The sequence below is a fragment of the Ovis aries genome, chromosome 2 (genome assembly GCF_016772045.2).
Source record: "Ovis aries strain OAR_USU_Benz2616 breed Rambouillet chromosome 2, ARS-UI_Ramb_v3.0, whole genome shotgun sequence".
NCBI classification, from domain to species: Eukaryota; Metazoa; Chordata; class Mammalia; order Artiodactyla; family Bovidae; genus Ovis; species Ovis aries.
In genome coordinates, this window is record NC_056055.1 from 132,672,497 (window position 1) to 132,691,759 (window position 19,263).

The following is a 19,263-nucleotide window of genomic DNA, read 5'->3' on the forward strand; positions in this document are numbered from 1 at the left end:
ACTGTATATATGTGAGACTGATGCAGAAAACTCAACTGCTTAGAGGGGGACCTTTTCAGTTTTAGAAATATTCATCAGAGATGGCAAAATATTAAGTGCTAGAAATAAAGAGATAAATATCCACCATCCAATCTCAGGGTTAGGTTTAGGTTTAGGTGTTAGTGGTTGGGGTTAGGATTAGGGTAGTAAAGAAGGTTGATATGCAAACAATAATATTCCAATGTGTTATAAAGAGGTAATAAATAACCCTCGGAACAAACCAAATTTCAAAATGTTTATTTTAAAATGGTCAAATTTTCATTTTAATAAACAAGTATTATCATGTGCCAGATATTGTTCTAAGTTTGTTATGTATATTAACTTATGATAATGTTATGAAGTTGATATTATTCCATTTTGTAAAAAAAAGACATTAAGGCACAGATGTTACATAACTTAAGAGGTTCAGTTCAGTTCAGTCGCTCAGTCATGTCCAACTTTTTGTGACCCCATGGACTGCAGCACGCCAGGCTCCCCTGTCAATCACCAACTCCTGGATCTTGCTAAAATTCATGTCCATCCAGTTGGTGATGCCATCCAACCTTCTCATCCTCTGTTTTCTCCTTATCCTCCTGCCTTTAATCTTTCCCAGCATCAGGGTCTTTAAATGAGTCAGTTCTTCGCATCACGTGGCTTAAGTATTGGAGTCTCAGCTTCAGCGTCAGTCCTTCCAATGAATATTCAGGATTAATTCCCTTTAGGATGGACTGGTTGGATCTCCTTGCAATCCAAGGGACTCTCAAGAGTCTTCTCCAACACCACAGTTCAAAAGCATCAATTCTTCAGTGTTCAGCCTTCTTTATAGTTCAACTCTCACATCCATACATGACTACTGGAAAATCCATAGCTTTAACTATACAGATCTTTTTCAGCAAAGTAATGTCTCTGCTTTTTAATATGCTATCTAGGTTGGTCATAGCTTTTCTTCCAAGGAGCAGGCATCTTATAATTTCATGGCTGCAGTCACCATCTGCAGTGATTTTAGAGCCCAAGAGAATAAAGCCTGTCACTGTTTCCATTGTTTCCCCATCTATCTGCCATGAAGTAATGGGACTAGATACCATGATCTTCGTTTTTTGGATGTTTAGTTTTAAGCCAGCTTTTTCACTCTCCTCTTTCACCTTCATCAAGAAGCTCTTTATTCAGTACCTCTTCACTTTCTGCCATAAAGGTGGTGTCATCTGCATATCTGAAGTTATTAATATTTCTCCTGGCAATCTTGATTCCAGCTTGTGCTTCATCCAGATTGGCATTTCACATGATGCACTCTACATATAAGTTAAATACACAAGGTGACAATATACAGCCTTGACAGACTCCTTTCTCAATTTGGAACCAGTCCGTTGTTCCATGTCTGGTTCTAACTGTTGATTCTTGACCTTCATACAGGTTTCTCAGGAAGTGGGCAAGGTGATCTGATATTCCCATCTCTTTAAGAATTTTCCACAGTTTGTTATGATCCACATAGTCAAAGGCTTTAGTGTAGTCAATGAAGCAGAAGTAGATGTTTTTCTAACTCTCTTGCTTTTTCTATGATCCAACAGATGTTGGCAACTTGATCTCTGGTTCCTCTGCCTTTTCTAAATACAGCTTGAACATCTGGAAGTTCTCAGTTCACATATTGTTGAAGCCTAACTTGGAGAATTTTGAGCATTACTTTGCTAGCATGTAAGATGAGTGCAATTGTGTGGTAGTTTGAGCATTCTTTGGCATTGCCTTTCTTTGGGATTGGAATGAAAACTGACCTTTTCCAGTTCTGTGGCGACTGCTGAGTTTTCCAAATTTGCTGGCATACTGAGTGCAGCACTTCAAAAGCATCATCTTTTAGGATCTGAAATAGTTCAGCTGAAACTCCATTACCTCCACTAGCATTATTCGTAGTCATGTTTCCTAAGGTCCACTTGATTTTGCACTCCAGGATATCTGGCTCTAGGTGAGTGATCACACCAACATGGTTATCTGGGTCATTATCTTTTTGGTATAGTTCTTCTGTGTATTCTTGCCACCTCTTCTTAATATCTTCTGCTTCTGTTAGGTCCATACCATTTCTGTCCTTTATTGTACCCATCTTTGCACGAAATATTCCCGTGGTATCTCTAATTCTCTTGAAGAGATCTCTAGTCTTCCCCATTCTATTATTTTCTCTATTTCTTTGCATTGATCACTTGGGAAGGCTTTCTTATCTCTCTTTGCTATTCTTTGAAACTCTGCATTCAGAATAGATCTTTACCATGACTGAAAATTGGTTTGAAAACTTTAAGAAATGGTTTTTGTTGTAAAACATAAGGTGAGATCAATTTACCACCTTTTCTTAAGATCCAAGTAGACTATATTATAGAAGATACAGAACCAGAGCAAACTTTCAAGACCAATGAAATCATTCTATAATGGAAAGAAAACTCTGTGGACATAAATATCCAAGAAGGAAGTGCACATCAAAATTTAACGTGACTACAGTGGTTTGAGACTTCATAATTCTCTCTACCATTTGACTTTCCCTCTGAGGCCTCTCACATGTGAATATTGAGCCCACAATCAACAGTGTTGTGTTTTCTTTTTTCTTCTACTCAAAGTTAAAACTGATCAAAGTTATTGGCTTTTTACTTTGCTAGAACAAACTATCTTATGTTTACATACTGGTTTAAATTGCTATTTATGTGCAAATTGTCAAAATGTAAATTAAATATAAATGTTCATGCTTTAGGGAAAAAAAGATTTAATGTGACTAAATACAAAGTAACTCTCACTCTGGGGCAGTGCACAGAAGCAGCAGAATATTAGCAGACGCAACCATCTATCCTGAGACCTAGAGTTCCGCAACTGCTAACCAATTTTAAAGCTTTTTATAATGAAATAAAACTTTAAAAATTATGCTACTGAAAATACAAAGTGCAGGAAACCCAAACAAATTCTCTCTATTTAATCATTAACTTATGCTTTGAAAGTTCCAATTAATGTATAACCACCTTTAAAGTCAAAGAATAATGACATCTTTCAGAATTTTTAGTTTAAAGAAATCTATAGCATTAGCTCTCAAGTATTGCCTTCTGCTGCTTAAACTTAGGAGGACTTAATTCATCTATTTCTGGCAAGAATAAGAATGGCAAGATTATAAATCTACAAGATTATAAAATGTCAAATTACAAATCTGTTCAAAGAATAGATTGTGTTCAGGGAAAATCTTATTTTCCCCTGACATCTATGAAAGCTTATAATTGCCTCTAAATTAATGGCTGGGTTTGAAATACCAAAGTTAACCTCCCCAAAATATATACAGACAGCCAACCACATTACTCATAAAATTTTTCTACCTTTTTAATGTTCTTTGGATCAGAAACAGGGGAATCCTATAAATTTTCATTGGGAGTCACTCAGTTTCTGGCACCTATGGATTTCCTTTTCTTCCTTTCCAGCTCTGTTTTCTTTCTTTCTTGTGGTATTTTATCCATGTTTTCTATCTGGTTATAGAAGGCAACCCACTCCAGTACTCTTGCCTGGAAAATTCCATGGACAGAGAGCCTGGTAGGCTACAGTCCATGGGGTCGCAAAGAGTTGGATACGACTGAGCGACTTCACTTACTTGTAGAAGGCAAAGGGTCAGTCCACTACAATGCCAGAATAAAAGTCTTCATAAAGAATTTTAAAAACTGGCCTTACAATGTAATATTATTAATACAAAATGGTGAATTGATACAGTTGATACTCAACCTTTCCAGTCAGAAATTTCATTTTCTCTTTTAAGTATATCACAACCTTCTTATGCGTCTGCCCTTTACCCTCCTCTGGAACAACAGGAACTTTAGTCATAGAATATCTTTTTACAATATGACTAACTCGACTGTAGCAGTGTATAGAGTGTAGAAGGCTCCTGTAAATTGATTCCAGAGACTGGAAAGAGAATAAAATCAATACAATGGATAGTATGATATCTTATTAGCACAAGAAACAGCACAAGAATGAACCTTAAAAGCACTTGAGTTTTAATCACAATTTCCTACTGCACAGGTGACCTCAAGTAAGGTGTTTAACCTCCCTCATCCTAAATCTCCTAATTATTTCTAAGAATACATCACCACCCACTTAGGGTTATTTTAGGATAACTCAGTAAGAACTCAATAAATAGCTATTGTTATCTTAAAGAACATTTGTAAGTGTTTTCTAATTTAAAAAAAAATTAACCATTATCCCTAGGAGACTAGACTAGAGAAAGCTATGATTCAGTTCAATCCTGTCTGTGCTAAAGTAATGGTGCACCAAAATGGGAATTGAGTATTATTCAGTTATTTGGTTTTAGGTATTAAATAATTTATGTAGCACATATTTAACCATACAGCATTTAAGTCCCATCTTCATGTTCACAGAATTACCCTTTGGATAGTGGGTAACTCAGTGAGAAGCCAAGGTTACCTGTGCAGGCTCTGCCAGTCAGATGTACTCTTGTTTTCCTCCCTTCTCCCTCACTGGACTTGGACTCAGGAGTCAAGAGTGCAAAAGAAATGAAGCCTTTATGGAATGCATTCTGGTTGGAAGGGCAGCAGCACTCTTTCAAAATCCAAAGTCAACAGAAGAATTCTCTAATTCTACTACAAACTGACCAAAAATTTCTCTCATGACGACTGAATTCCCTCTGTTTTGAATTTATGCTCTCCAAATAATATATAAATTACAAATTTTGCTTTCTACATATCTTAATATCAGAAAGGGCAATAACAAGTGTTCTACAGCCCGAAAAAGAAATAATCTAATCATAAATGAATACACCAGGGCTCTAATTTTTTTCTAATATCTTATGAGTGTTACACATATGTTAGCCATCCACAATCTGATCCTTTCTGGAAAAACCAGCAAGTCAAGTGTCAGAACACCCAAAATAAAAGCCAGATTCTAAACCATGGGTATAAGGGTTCATACAGTAAGGTATAAATAGTTGTGACACTTTCTGTGATTAATCATTCACTTAACATACATACACTGCTAACATAAACCACTACAAAGCCACACTACTCCACAGAAGACAGTAGGTTTATGCTCTCAGTGGTGCTGGGCACAAAGTGCCTATCTGCCCCTCACACAGAGCAAAGATGCTATGCCTTCAACACTCAGAGACAGAGAAATGAAGGTAATATCTGAGAAGAGAGGAAGTTGGTTTTTCTAAGTTGACAAGATTCACTTTTTACCCACTGAAGATTTTGTAAAGCCATCTCTACATGACAAGTTTCTACTGTATTAGACATTTTCTACTGAAAATATAAAACACTCGATCTTTAGATCCTGATTCAAAATACCTATAAAATGACACTTTTGAGACAATTAGAGAAAAGGAATGTGAAATGGATAACCAGATATTATAAAATTTCTGTTACATTGAGGAGTATGATAATGGTGGTGGTTTAAACGCTAAGTCGTATCTGACTCTTTGCAAACCCATGGACTGTAGCCTAGCAGGTGCCTCTGTCCATGGGATTTTCCAGGCAAGAATACTGGAGTGGATTGCCATTTTCTTCTCCAGAGGATCTTCCCAACCCAGGAATCGAACTCAGGTCTCCTGCATTGCAGGCAGATTCTTTACCAACTGAGTTATGTTGATAATTGGTTTTACCAGGTCCCTTTAAGGGATATATATACAAATATTTAGAAGGGACATGACAATGTCAGAATTTGATACACAAAAGAAAAAGAAAAGCATTTATTACAAAATATTAGTCACTGTTAAATCTAGGGAGAAACCATTATATTATCTTCTCTACTTTTATATATGTCTATTATTTAATGTTATATTTGTTATTTATGTTTAAAATTTTTCATACAAAGATAAATAAAAGGAACAAAACAGAGAATAAACCAAAGTTACCTTTTCCCAGTCAACTCAATTTGTCCTTTCTTATTGAAGATGAACTTGGAATCATTATATCCCCATCCATTCCATTTCATAACTTCTTGCCTAATAAGCAGAAAAATATATGAGATCTATGCTAAACATCTCAAAACTGAACAGTGCATCATTGACTATTAACTTTCACAATCATTTAATAGAAGACCTTATTCTACTAATATTATGTTGCCTTAAATAAAACAAATATATTAAAAATGTCAGTGCATGAATATTTCTAAATATAGAATCACTGATGGGCAGCACCTGCTTCCTAAAGAGCTACAGCCACTAAATTTAATGCATAATAAGGAAAAAGGAAGAAAGAAGAACAATGGAAAAAAATTTTTAAGAGTACACATACACTTCATTTTGTACATGTTATTGAGTTTGCATTATATAATGGCCTATTATGTCATTTCCCATTCAAATTTCAACTGAAGAGGAAACAAATTTCTGCATAAATTAGAAAAATCACAATTATTAATCTTCTGTTACAATAAAAAATACCAATTTACAAAGTCATTTTCATCAAAATCAATGACTCACCCATCCAACTTTGCACATTACAAAAGAATTAGACAGGCCTGGACCCATGTAGAACACAATAAGCAACCACAATGAAGTACTGTATCAGCATTTAATATATATTTTAGCATGGTACTGTAGTATACTCGGGTCACTGAAATAAACTAATGGCGAATCTTCTTATTGCAAATTCAGTAATGCAGTCTATGATGAAAATAGCTGAAGAAAACTCTTCTCTATGAAAAAAGTTACTTGCCTCATTAAAATTTCAAAATATATCACAGGAAAAAAATCTGTGTGGTGATGAATGTTAACTAGATTTATTATGGTGATAAATACAGAATACACACAAATACTGAAACACTAAGGTGTACACCTAAAACCAGTACAATGTTAACATGTCAGTTTTACTTCAATTTTTTTTTAATTTCAAAATAAAGATGTACTATGAAAGAGTATCCTAATTTTCCATAATTTTCAAGGAAGAAAATGACAGCTGACAAGCAAACCTTTTATTATAATCATAATTCTTTTCCTGACTCAAAGGCTTTTCAAACAAGTAGAATGCTAACACAATACAACTGAACCAAAGACAGTCATTAATAGTGTAATGAAAGTCCTATCTAAACACAAAATTAAGAAAAGCTAGGAATGCTATTTTTAAAATTATAACTGCTATCAATAAAAACTATAGTCACTATACAAAAACAAACTGTTCAAAAATGTATGTTTTGTTTTTCAAAAACATCTTAAACAGTATCAAATCCAGATATTAGATTTGCAGCTATGCCTGTTATAAACTACCACTTAGTATTTTCTTCTTATTTCACAACTCTACCCCACTGTAGAGAGAGATTTTGCAAGAGAGCTTCTGGAAAAAAATCTCTACAGAAAGATCTCATGACTACTGTCATACGACTAACACACACTCGTTTCCTTAAATTTATACAACGTAAAAACAGATTAGGTAATCATCCACTTTGCCTTTTTTAATGATTGCATTCTCTTCACTTTTATGAATATAACTTAGCCAGTATTTTTATATTTCCATAAGAGAATAATATGGAGATTTTAGCTAATATCTTTACTTAATATTTTATAATGTATGCATGAATTTTTATATATGAAATGATTATTTTATTAGTGAATTTAAACATTTGCCAGGAAATCTGCACGCTATAAAATAGTAGTTTGCTATTACACAAAATAAATGCAAAAAGAGCAATATAGTCATTTTGCCTTGATATTACAATCACTAGCCATGGGAAATTATTTCACTACAGATGATGGATTTGGCATGTTTACACAGCTTAACAATGAACATCATTTTCCTTAAAAATTATACTTAGAATTTAAAAAAATTATCCCCAGATGGCCTCAAAGTAAAAAGCTAAATGTGATTACATGTGTTCACTCTTAACATTTCACAAGAAAAACGAATTGAGGTAAGCAGGAAATATCTGCTGAGGTATACTGAAAAATGAAGACATACTCAAGATTCTGGAACTGAAATTTTCAGTTGTGTAATATCCTAAAGAACTTCCAAGCTTTCAACTACAGGCTAAGGTACCTTTTTCTCTTTTTTCATTTTAATCAGAAATTCTACCTATGATATGCTGCTGCTGCTAAGTCACTTTAGTTGTGTCCAACTCTGTGCGACCCCATAGACAGCAGCCCACCAGGCTCCCCCGTCCCTGGGATTCTCCAAGTAAGAACACTGGAGTGGGCTGCCATTTCCTTCTCCAATGTATGCAAGTGAAAAGTGAAAGTAAAGTCACTCAGGCCTACCATATTCATACCAATTTTTGGAGGCTTCCCAGAAGTTGAAATAAAGGCATTTGTAATGCATTTGTGCCTTAAAAAAAAAAAAAAAAGCAAGCCTATGCTGCTTAAATACTATATAATTAAAATCTATGTTAGCTCAAAACCAATCTTCTATTATTTTTAAAGTATCCCACATGTTAAATAAAAAGTAGGCAAATTTCCTAGGCTTCTGGTTTTAAACTTTTACATATATGTCCTTTCAAATGATTAATATTTCCTAAGACACACACAACTATGTGATTACCTTAAACTTTAACTTCTTATATAGAAGAATGTAATGAGAACACTGAAGGGCATTACAGTATTAACATTTTAAAAATTAAAGTAAAACTTTACATAGTCATAGAATTCGAAAACCAAAAAGGTCCTTAGAAACTATCGAGTTCAACTGCCTATTTTTCAGATAAAGAAATGTGAGCCCCATGGAACATACTCCAGGATAGACAATATCCTGGGTCACAAATCAAGCTTTAGTAAATTTAAGAAAACTGAAATCATATCAAGCATCTTCTCTGACCACAACACTAGGCAACTAGATATTACAAGAAAAAAACTGTAAGAAACACAAGCACATGAAGATTAAACAACACATTTCTAAATAACCAACAGGTTACTGAAGAGATCAAAAGGGAAATCAAAAAATTTCTAGAAACAAATGACCTACCTCAAGAAACAAGAAAAACATCAAATAGACAACCTAACTTTACACCTAAAACAACTGGAAAAGAAGAACAAAAAACCCCAAAATTAGTAGAAGGAAAGAAATTATAAAGATTTGAGCAGAAATAAATGAAAAAAAAATGAAAGAAACAATAGTAAAAATCAATAAAACTAAAAGCTGGTTCTTTGAGGAGATAAACAAAATTGACAAGCCTTTAGCCAGACTCACAAGAAAAAAAGAGAGAAGAATCAAATCAACAAAATTAGAAATGAAAAAGGGGAGGTTACAACGGACAATGCAGAAATACAAAGGGTTATAAGAGACTATTATGAACAACTATATGGCATTAAAATGGATAACCTGGAAGAAACGGACAGATTCTTAGAAAAGTTCACTCTTAGAGAAGTTAGAACTTGAACTTAGAAAAGTTCAAGACTGAAGCAGGAAGAAACAGAAATTATGAACAACCTAATTACAAGTACTAAAATTGAAGCTGTGATCAAAAATCTCCCAAAAACCAAAAGCCCAGGACCAGATGGCTTCACAGGAGAATTCTATCAAACATTTCAGTTCAGTTCAGTGGCTCAGTCATGTCCGACTCTTTTCCGACCCCATGAATTGCAGCACGCCAGGCCTCCCTGTCCATCACCAACTCCCAGAGTTCACTCAGTCTCACGCCCATCGAGTCGGTGATGCCATCCAGCCATCTCATCCTCTGTTGTCCCCTTCTCCCCCTGCCCCCAATCACTCCGAGCATCAGAGTCTTTTCCAATGAGTCAACTCTTCACATCAGGTGACCAAAGTACTGGAGTTTTAGCTTTAGCATCATTCCCTCCAAAGAAATCCCAGGGTTGATCTCCTTGCAGTCGAAGGGACTCTCAAGAGTCTTCTCCAACACCACAGTTCAAAAGCATCAATTCTTCGGCGCTCTGCCTTCTTCACAGTCCAACTCTCACATCCATACATGACCAATGGAAAACCATGGCCTTGACTAGACGGACCTTAGTCGGCAAAGTAATGTCTCTGCTTTTGAATATGCTGTCTAGGTTGGTCATAACTTTTCTTCCAAGGAGTAAGCGTCTTTTAATTTCATGGCTGCAATCACCATCTGCAGTGATTTTGGAGCCCCCAAAAATAAAGTCTGACACTGTTTCCACTGTTTGCCCATCTATTTGACATGAAGTGATGGGACCGGATACCATGATCTTCATTTTCTGAATGTTGAGCATTAACCCAACTTTTTCACTCTCCTCTTTCACTTTCATCAAGAGGCTCTTTAGTTCCTCTTCACTTTCTGCCATAAGGGTGGTATCATCTGCATATCTGAGGTTATTGATATTTCTCCCGGCAATCTTGATTCCAGCTTGTGCTTCTTCAAGTCCAGTGTTTCTCATGATGTACTCTGCATATAAGTTAAATAAGCAGGGTGACAATATATAGCCCTGACGTACTCCTTTTCCTATTTGGAACCAGTCTGTTGTTCCATGTCCAGTTCTAACTGTTGCTTCCTGACCTGCACACAGGTTTCTCAAGAGGCAGGTCAGGTGGTCTGGTATTCCCATCTCTTTCAGAATTTTCCACAGTTTATTGTGATCCACACAGTCAAAGGCTTTGGCATAGTCAATAAATATAGGAGACTGGAAGGCAAAAGTAAGAAGTCAAGAAACACCTGGAATATCAGGCAAATTTGGCCTTGGAATACAGAATGAAGCAGGTCAAAGACTAACAGAGTTTTCCCAAGAAAATGCACTGGTCATAGCAAACACCCTCTTCCAACAACACAAGAGAAGACTCTACACCTGGATATCACCAGATGGTCAACACCAAAATCAGACTGATTATATTCTTTGCAGCCAAAGATGGAGAAGCTCTATACAGTCAACAAAAATAAGACCAGGAGCTGACTGTGGCTCAGATCATGAACTACTTATTACCAAATTCAGACTTAAATTGAAGAAAGTAGGGAAAACCGCTAGACCATTGAGGTATGACCTAAATCAAACATTTAGAGAGAGCTAAAAAACATCTTTTTCTGCTTTATTGACTATGTCAAAGCCTACTGGATCCTATTGTGGATCACAATAAACTGTGGAAAATTCTGAAAGAGATGGGAATACCAGACCGCCTGATCTGCCTCTTGAGAAACCTGTATGCAGGTCAGGAAGGAAGCAACAGTTAGAACTGGACATGGAACAACAGACTGGTTCCAAATAGTAAAAGGAGTATGTCAGGGCTGTATATTGTCACCCTGCTTATTTAACTTATATGCAGAGTACATCATGAGAAATGCTAGGCTGGAAGAAGCACAAGCTGGAATCAAGATTGCCAGGAGAAATATCAATAACCTCAGATATGCAGATGATACCACCCTTATGGCAGAAAGTCAAAAGGAACTAAAGAGCCTCTTGATGAAAGTGAAAGAGGAGAGTGAAAAAGTTGGGTTAATGCTCAACTTTCAGTAAACTAAGATTATGGCATCTGGTCCCATCACTTCATGGGAAATAGATGGGAAACAGTGGAAACAGTGTCAGACTTCTTTTCTGGGGGCTCCAAAATCACTGCAGATGGTGACTGCAGCCATGAAATTAAAAGACTCTCACTCCTTGGAAGAAAAGTTATGACCAACCTAGACAGCATATTTAAAAGCAGAGACATTCCTTTGCCAACAAAGGTCCATCTAGTCAAGGCTATGGTTTTTCCAGTGGTCATGCATGGTTGTGAGAGTTGTACTGTGAAGAAAGCTGAGCACCAAAGCATTGATGCTTTTGAACTGTGGTGTTGGAGAAGACTCTTGAGAGTCCCTTGGAATGTAAGGAGATCTAACCAGCCAATCCTAAAGGAGAGCAGTCCTGGGTGTTCATTCAAAGGACTGATGCTGAGGCTGAAACTCCAATACGTTGGCCACCTCATGCAAAGAGCTGACTCAGTGGAAAAGACCCTGATCCTGGGAGGGGCTGGGGGCAGGAGGAGAAGGGGACGATAGAGGATGAGATGGCTGGATGGCATCACCAAGTCGATGGACATGCGTTCTGGTAAACTCCAGGGGTTGGTGATGGACAAGGAGGTCTGGCATGCTGCGATTCATGGGGTTACAGAGAGTCAGACACAGCTGAGCTAGTGAACTGAACTGAATGCCTATCCTTCTAAAACTCTTTCAAAAAATTGCAGAGAAAGGAACACTTCCAAACTCATTCTACGAGGCCGCCATCACCCTGATATCAAAATCAGACAAAGACAACACAAAAAAAGAAAACTATAGGCCAACATCACTGATGAACATACATGCAAAAATCCTCAACAAAATTTTACCAAACAGAATTCAGCAACTCATCAGAAAGCTCATACACCATGATCAAGCTGGGTTTACTCCAGGACTGCAAGGATTCTCAATATATGCAAATCAAGCAACATGATACACTATATTAACAAATTGAAAGATAAAAACTATATGATCATCTCATTAGATGTAGAAAAAGCCTTTGACAAAATTTAGCACCCATTTATCATTAAAATTCTTTAAAAAATGGGCATAGAAGGAACCTACCTCAACATAGTAAAGGCTCCATATGATAAGCCTACAGCAAACATTATTCTCAATGGTGAAAAACTGAAAGCATTCCCCCTAAGATCAGGAACAAGACAAGGGCGTCCACTTTTACCACCATTATTCAACACAGTTCTGGAAGTCCTAGCTACAGCAATCAGAGAAGAAAAAGAAATAAAAGGAATCCATATCAGGAAAGTAGAAGTAAAATTCTCACTGTTTGTAGATGACATGATACTGTACATAGAAAACCCTAAAGATAGTATCAGAAAATTACTAGAGCTAATCAGTGAATTTAGCAAAGTTGTGGGATACAAAATCAATACACAGAAATCACTTGCATTTCTATATAGTAACAATGAAAAATCAGAAAAAGAAATTAAGCAATCAATCCCATTCACCATTGCAACAAAAAGAAATATCTAGGAATAAACTTACCTAAGGAGACAAAAGAACTGTACACAGAAAATTATAAGACACTAATGAAAGAAATCAAAGATGACATAAACAGATGTAGAAATATGCCATGTTCCTGGGTAGGAAGAATCAATGTTGTGAAAATGACTATACTACCAAAAGCAATCTACAGAATCAAGGTGATCCCTATCAAATTACCAATGGCATATTTCACAGAACTAGAACAAAAATTTTCACAATTCATATGGAAACACAAAAAACCCCGAATAGCCAAAGCAGTCTTGAGAAAGAAGAATGGAGCTAGAGGAATCAAGCTGCCTGACTTCAGATTATACTACAAAGCTACAGTCATCAAGAGAGTATGGTACTGGCACAAAAACAGAAATATAGACCAATGGAACAAGATAGAAAGCCCAGAAATGAACCCATGCACCTCTGGGTACCTTATTTTTAACAAAGGAGGCAAGAATATACAATGAGGCAAAGACAGCCTCTTCAATAAATGATGCTGGGAAAACTGGACAGCTACATGTAAAGGAATGAAATTAGAACATGTTCTAACACCAAACACAAAGATAAACTGAAAATGGATTAAAGATCTAAATGTGAGACCAGAAACTATAAAACTCTTCAGAAGAACACAGGCAGAATACTTGAAGACATAAATCAAAGCAAGATCCTGAATGACCCACCTCCTAGAGTAACAGAAATAAAATCAAAAGTAAACAAATGGGACCTGATTAAACTGAAAAGCTTTTGCACAGCAAAGGAAACTATAAGCAACCTGAAAAGACAGCCCTCAGAATGGGAGAAAATAAAAGCAAATGAATAACCGACAAAGGATTAATTTCCAAAATATACAAGCAGCTCATACAACTCAATGCCAGGAAAACAAACAACCCAATCAAAAAGTGGGGTAAAGACTTAGACCTTTTTTCAAAGACATACAGATGGCTGCCTAACACATGAAAAGATGCTCAAGATCGCTCATTATTAGAGAAATGCAAATCAAAAGTACAATGGGATATCACCTCACAATGGTCAGAATGGCCCTCATTAAAAAATCCACAAACAATAAATGCTGGAGAGGGTGTGGAGGAAAGGGAACGCTCTTGCACTGTTGATGGGAATGTAAACTGGTAAAGCCACTATGGAAGACAGTATGGAGATTCCTTTAAAAATTAGGAATAAAACCACCACATGACCCAGCAATCCCACTCCTAGGCATGTACCCTGAGGAAACCAAAACTGAAAAAGACACATGTATCCCATTGTTCATTGCAGCACTATATCCAATAGCTGGAACATGCAGGCAACCTAGATGTCCACTGACAGATGAATGGATAAAGAAGCCGTGGTATAGAAACACAATGGAATATTATTCAGCCATAAAAAGGACTGCATTTGATTCTGTTCTGATGAGGTTGATGAACCTAGAACCTATTATACAGAGTGAAGAGAGTCAGAAAGAAAAGATAAATATCATATTCTAATGCAAATTATGGAATCTAGAAAAATGGTACTGAAGAACTTATTTACCAGGCAGCAATGGAGAAACAGATTTATGGATATGGGGAGAGGGTGAGATATATGGAAAGAGTAACGTAGAAACTTACATTACCATATGTTAAATAGCCAACGGGAATTTGCTTTATGGCTTGGGAAACTCAAACAGGGGCTCTGTATCAATCTAGAGGGGTGGCATGGGGCGGGAGATGGGAGGGGGGTTCAAAAGGGAGGGGATAAATGCATGCCTATGGCTGATTCATCTTGAGGTTTGACAGAAAACAGCAAAATTCTGTAGAGCAATTATCCTTCAATAAAAAAATAAATTTAAAAATAATGCGTGCCCAGAGAAGAGCTCATGATTACACAGCTAAGTTAACTGGAAGTGAACTCTCAGTCTTGTCATTCTTCCTCTTCAGGCATGTAATATTTGAAAACTACTAAGTCATGCTCTCAGGTAACCAAAATGGTTTAAAGGAACCTCTTCTTCGTCACATTAACATTCTTCTAAATACTATTACCTGTTATTATTATAGTCATTCTTCTGCATTTGATCTAAAGGAAAACATTTTTTAAAAATCAAGGAATCTGGTTGTATTAGTACACCCAATGACTTATACTCTCTTTATCTACTGGATAATGAATTCTGCCATTCAGAATAATGACTCCAAAGCACTAAAAAACTGAAATGGAGAATGATCAAAGAATCTTCAATTTTCCATAAGATTCAAATAAAAGAATTCAATTCTCAACTAACCACAGAGATCAATTAATCAGACTGATCTCTCAGACTTGCCAATTTTTACAGCTAACTACAAATTTAATGTCTTCAAAATATAAGACCTCCCTCTTCTGCGAAGAAAAGCTGGATCGATTTTACTACACACACACAGACCCCCACACAAAGCCAATGTTTTACACGTTGATATACTGGACCATAGTGCTTCCCAGGGGGCGCAGTGGTAAAAAATCTGCCTGCCAATGCAAAAGATGTCAGAAATGAGGGTTTGATCCCTGGGTTGAGAAGATCCCCTGGAGGAGGAAATGGCAACCCACTTCAATATTCTTGCCTGGAAAACTGCATGGACAGATAAGGCTGGGGGGCTACAGTTCACGGGGTCGCACACAGTCGAAGATGACTGAGCACAAACACACACATCTGACCACGGTATCGAACAGTGAAAAAGCTCCTCGTGTTAGCTGGCATAACAAAAGAAAAGGAGACATTAAAATACCATCACACATACACAAGGTGGCAGTATTCGCCCATGCTATACTTACTCAGTGGTCTGCATTTCCTAGTGCTGTTTTTGCAAAATTTTAAACTGAAATTTAGGGTTAGCATTATCTTTGTCAAAACCATACAATTCCTTCTTCATTCTCAAAATGGGAAGTTTTCATTTTTAAGTCTCTATATAAACATAGATTAATAGTAACAGTCAGATTACTATTTCCCTATTAGTGATTGAAAAAGATCGTATGATCTCAGTTTTTGGAAAATAAAAACTAAAGTATGAAACTTAAGCCCCAATGCTGAATTTCTAGCTAACCAAGCTCAGGATCAGTTAAATTCAAATTAATTCCACATATATTATAATATTAAGAAGTTTAAAAAATTTTTTTAATCTTTCAAGGGTTTTTTTAGTACTAGTTAAAATCCTTATCTGGTAATGTGTTTTATTATTTTAAAACCCAAATAATCTAAAGAAAATGATGAAAGTGAAGTAAAAAGTAAGTGTTGAGAAAGATACCAAGATTTAATAAATATTTCCCTGAAAAGATATGCTACCAAAAAAACCTATAAGTGAAACATATTCCTACTAGTTTCTCTTTTTTTTAATAAAAATCTGAAGTTATTTCATTCATGCAAGTTCAGTACATGATACAATTGGTTGGTGAATATTCCTACTTTACACAGATCTATATTCGGTGTAGGTAATGATTATCTGTAACCTTTATTTTTTATTCCTAGTAGCTTTTATTTAAAAAAATTTGAAGCTGAGGTCCCATTAAAAATATAAAGGCCTAAAGAGAGGAGAAATCTGCAGGACACCATTTACTTGTAAATTTAATTTAAAATGTTTATGATTTAAAACACATTTAAAATCATGTTAATATTTAGTCTACAAGTCCTACAAAATTATTTCTAAAAATTCAATAGCAAAACGCCCATACAACTATTTACAATGCTTACTGTCTCGATCTAAGAGTGCATCTAATCCCCTTTCAAATGCTGCTGCGGCTGCTAAGTCGCGTCAGTCGTGTCCGACTCTGTGCGACCCCGCAGATGGCAGCCCACCAGGCTCCTCTGACCCTAGGATTCTCCAGGCTAGAATACTGGATGGGTTGCCATTTCCTTCTCCACCCTTTCAAATAGTTATTAATCTAAGTAGCTTAGCTATATGGAGAAGGAAATGGCAACCCACTCCAGTATTCTAGCCTGAGAATCCTAAGAGTCGGACACGACTGAAGCGACTTAGCAGCAGCAGTAGCTTAGCTATAAGTGTAACAATTTATGTACTACAAAAAGAAAGCCCCTTTACAAAAAAGGATTGTTAATTTGCTAGGTCATATCGATTCTTTGTGACCTCATGGACTGTAGACCCCCAGCTCCTCTGTCCATGGGATTTCCCAGGCAAGAACACTGGAGTGGGTTGCCATTTCTTTCTCCAGGGGACCTACCTCACCCAGGGATCGAACCCAGGGCTGCTGCATTGGCAGGAGGATTCTTTACCGCTGAGCCACCAGGAAAGTCCCCACAAAAAAGAACAGAAAAAATCAAATAGAAGACATACATAACCACCACTTAATTTACACTGCTACAAATCTCCCAGTTCTAAGACTGTTAAAAAAATTTAACTTAAAAAAAAAAAAAGAAGATAAATGCCATCAGGCTTTGAAAGCCTAACACTGTCAAATATCTGAATCACAGAATATTTCCTCTTGCCCTCATATAAAACTCATTAACTCTTCTAACTATACTTTTATATCCTACAGAGAAAAACTGGCCTACTGAAGTGGCCAGGGGGCTTGACAATTTTTTCATCGTGAGTTATCTACTGGCACTTCAACTTTTGGTCACTAGTGAAGGAAGTTAACACAAGTCAAACTATCTAAGTCCAATTAATTCTGGGACCCTAAGAAGGTCAGGTTTCTGAACAGATCAGTAAGATTACAGTGCATTCTCCTTGCAAAGCCTGGATATTACCATGCAACCCTTTGAACTTCAATATGAATTTCAGTCTTCCGACAATATCCCCTAAATTAAAACTACCTGCCGTAATAAAAATCTGGCCCTTCCATGTAATAAATCAGTTTTCTAACTTTAGCCTGTGTGACTGTGTAAATGGGATTATACATAAGATTTTGGACACAGGAAGTTGTCAGCAAGAGCATGGAAAAGAGGAACCAGTAAGCATTACTGGCAAACCACTCCACAGAGCAATGGGGTGCTAACTTTTCGTATGTAGTGTCATTTCCATGGCTCAGCTCTACAACTCCCAGGTATACTTTGGGCAGGAATTCACACACAGTTCCATCAGGAATCTTGTGTGATATAGTCTCCAGAGCATTACTCGTAAGAATAGCTGGAGGCAACCACTGGCAAAATGAATGAGTAGGAAGGAAATGCCCTGAGATACTGAGTAGGCCAGCAAGTCTGTTTGGTTTTTCCTGTAAGACACTAACGGAAAAACCTGAACGAACCTTTTGGCCAACCTGATACTAGGCAGCAATCAGAAGCAGAGAGGTAGACAGATACACTCAACAGATACAGAAATATGAAGGTTTTTTTTTAACAGTAGTGAATGCAAAAGGGGAAACAATATGATCTATAGCATTACACCATTTAGGCAAATTAAAAATACACTAAATAATGCTACATATTTTATAAAACACATATACACATAATTAAGAATATTCAAGGGTACATTTGGAAAGGGGAGATGGGATTAGAAATCAGAGACTGAGGAAATAAAAATAAGAGTCCTCACATTTGTTCACAGGCAAACGCCATGAACTAAAAAGTGTGATTAGCACAACTCTGAACCTGACGCAAATACACAGCTCAACCCTTTGAGTCTCAGTGCAGTTCTCTATGTTCCAAGAAAACAATCCTTTCTTTGACATACATACAGAAATTCCATGATGGTTCATTATAAAGCCCACTGCTGGTTTACTCAGCAATCTCTGCAAATTGCTGGTTTCTTTTTAAATGACAGAATTCCATTACCAATGAGTCAGCATCAAATACATAGCAAATCAAATACATATTTAATTTCCTACAGTCAACTCTTTATAGCTTGCAAGACTCTGGTACTGTAAAGAAACTTTTTAAGACCTGAATTCAAAGGCTAAAAGTTATGTCCCTAATGTCCAATTCCTATTATACTCGATATAAATTAATGAATGGAGGAAAAAGGAATATTCAGGTGTGGGGGAAATCTTTAGAGGCACAAAGATGCCTGGGGTAAATAAAGTAAGGCCAGCGTCACCCCTCGAGAGGACAACCTGGACTCATTACTCATTGCAGTCTCCTTGGGTATGTTTCCTTACCCCCACACTTGTACCCTACCATATTCTACCAACTGGAAATTCATTATTGTTTGAATTGAATTGTTTCAATGCTGTTTGAATTGTTTCAATTTCCACACTGAAAATGGAAACACAGAGTATCAGTCATTCATACCTATGGTAGTATATATTCCAAGTATTTTGTGCTAGGGTGGAGGAGGGCCTGGCAACCCACTCCAGTACTCTTGCCTAGAGAATCCCATTGACAGAGGAGCCTCGTGGGCTACAGTCCGTAGGGCCACAGAGTCAGGACACGATTGAAGCGACTCATTAGCAGGAGCAGCAGTACACACACACACACGC

The 19,263-nt window shown here is 36.7% G+C and overlaps 1 protein-coding gene across 7 annotated transcripts in view; it reads right to left on the minus strand.

Moving 5' to 3' along the window:
• The window catches only part of AGPS (alkylglycerone phosphate synthase), a 133,574-nt gene that overhangs the window by 90,861 nt on the left and 23,450 nt on the right, over positions 1-19,263 (minus strand). For 6 of the 7 annotated variants that reach the window (XM_060409730.1, XM_060409731.1, XM_027964810.3 and 3 more), the window contains exon 2: positions 5,891-5,980. In XM_060409730.1, the coding sequence (XP_060265713.1) occupies positions 5,891-5,980 (90 nt within the window). Of the gene's footprint in view, positions 1-4,446; positions 4,520-5,890; positions 5,981-19,263 lie in introns of those variants that run through there. The other variant, XM_060409732.1, reaches the window with a different exon arrangement.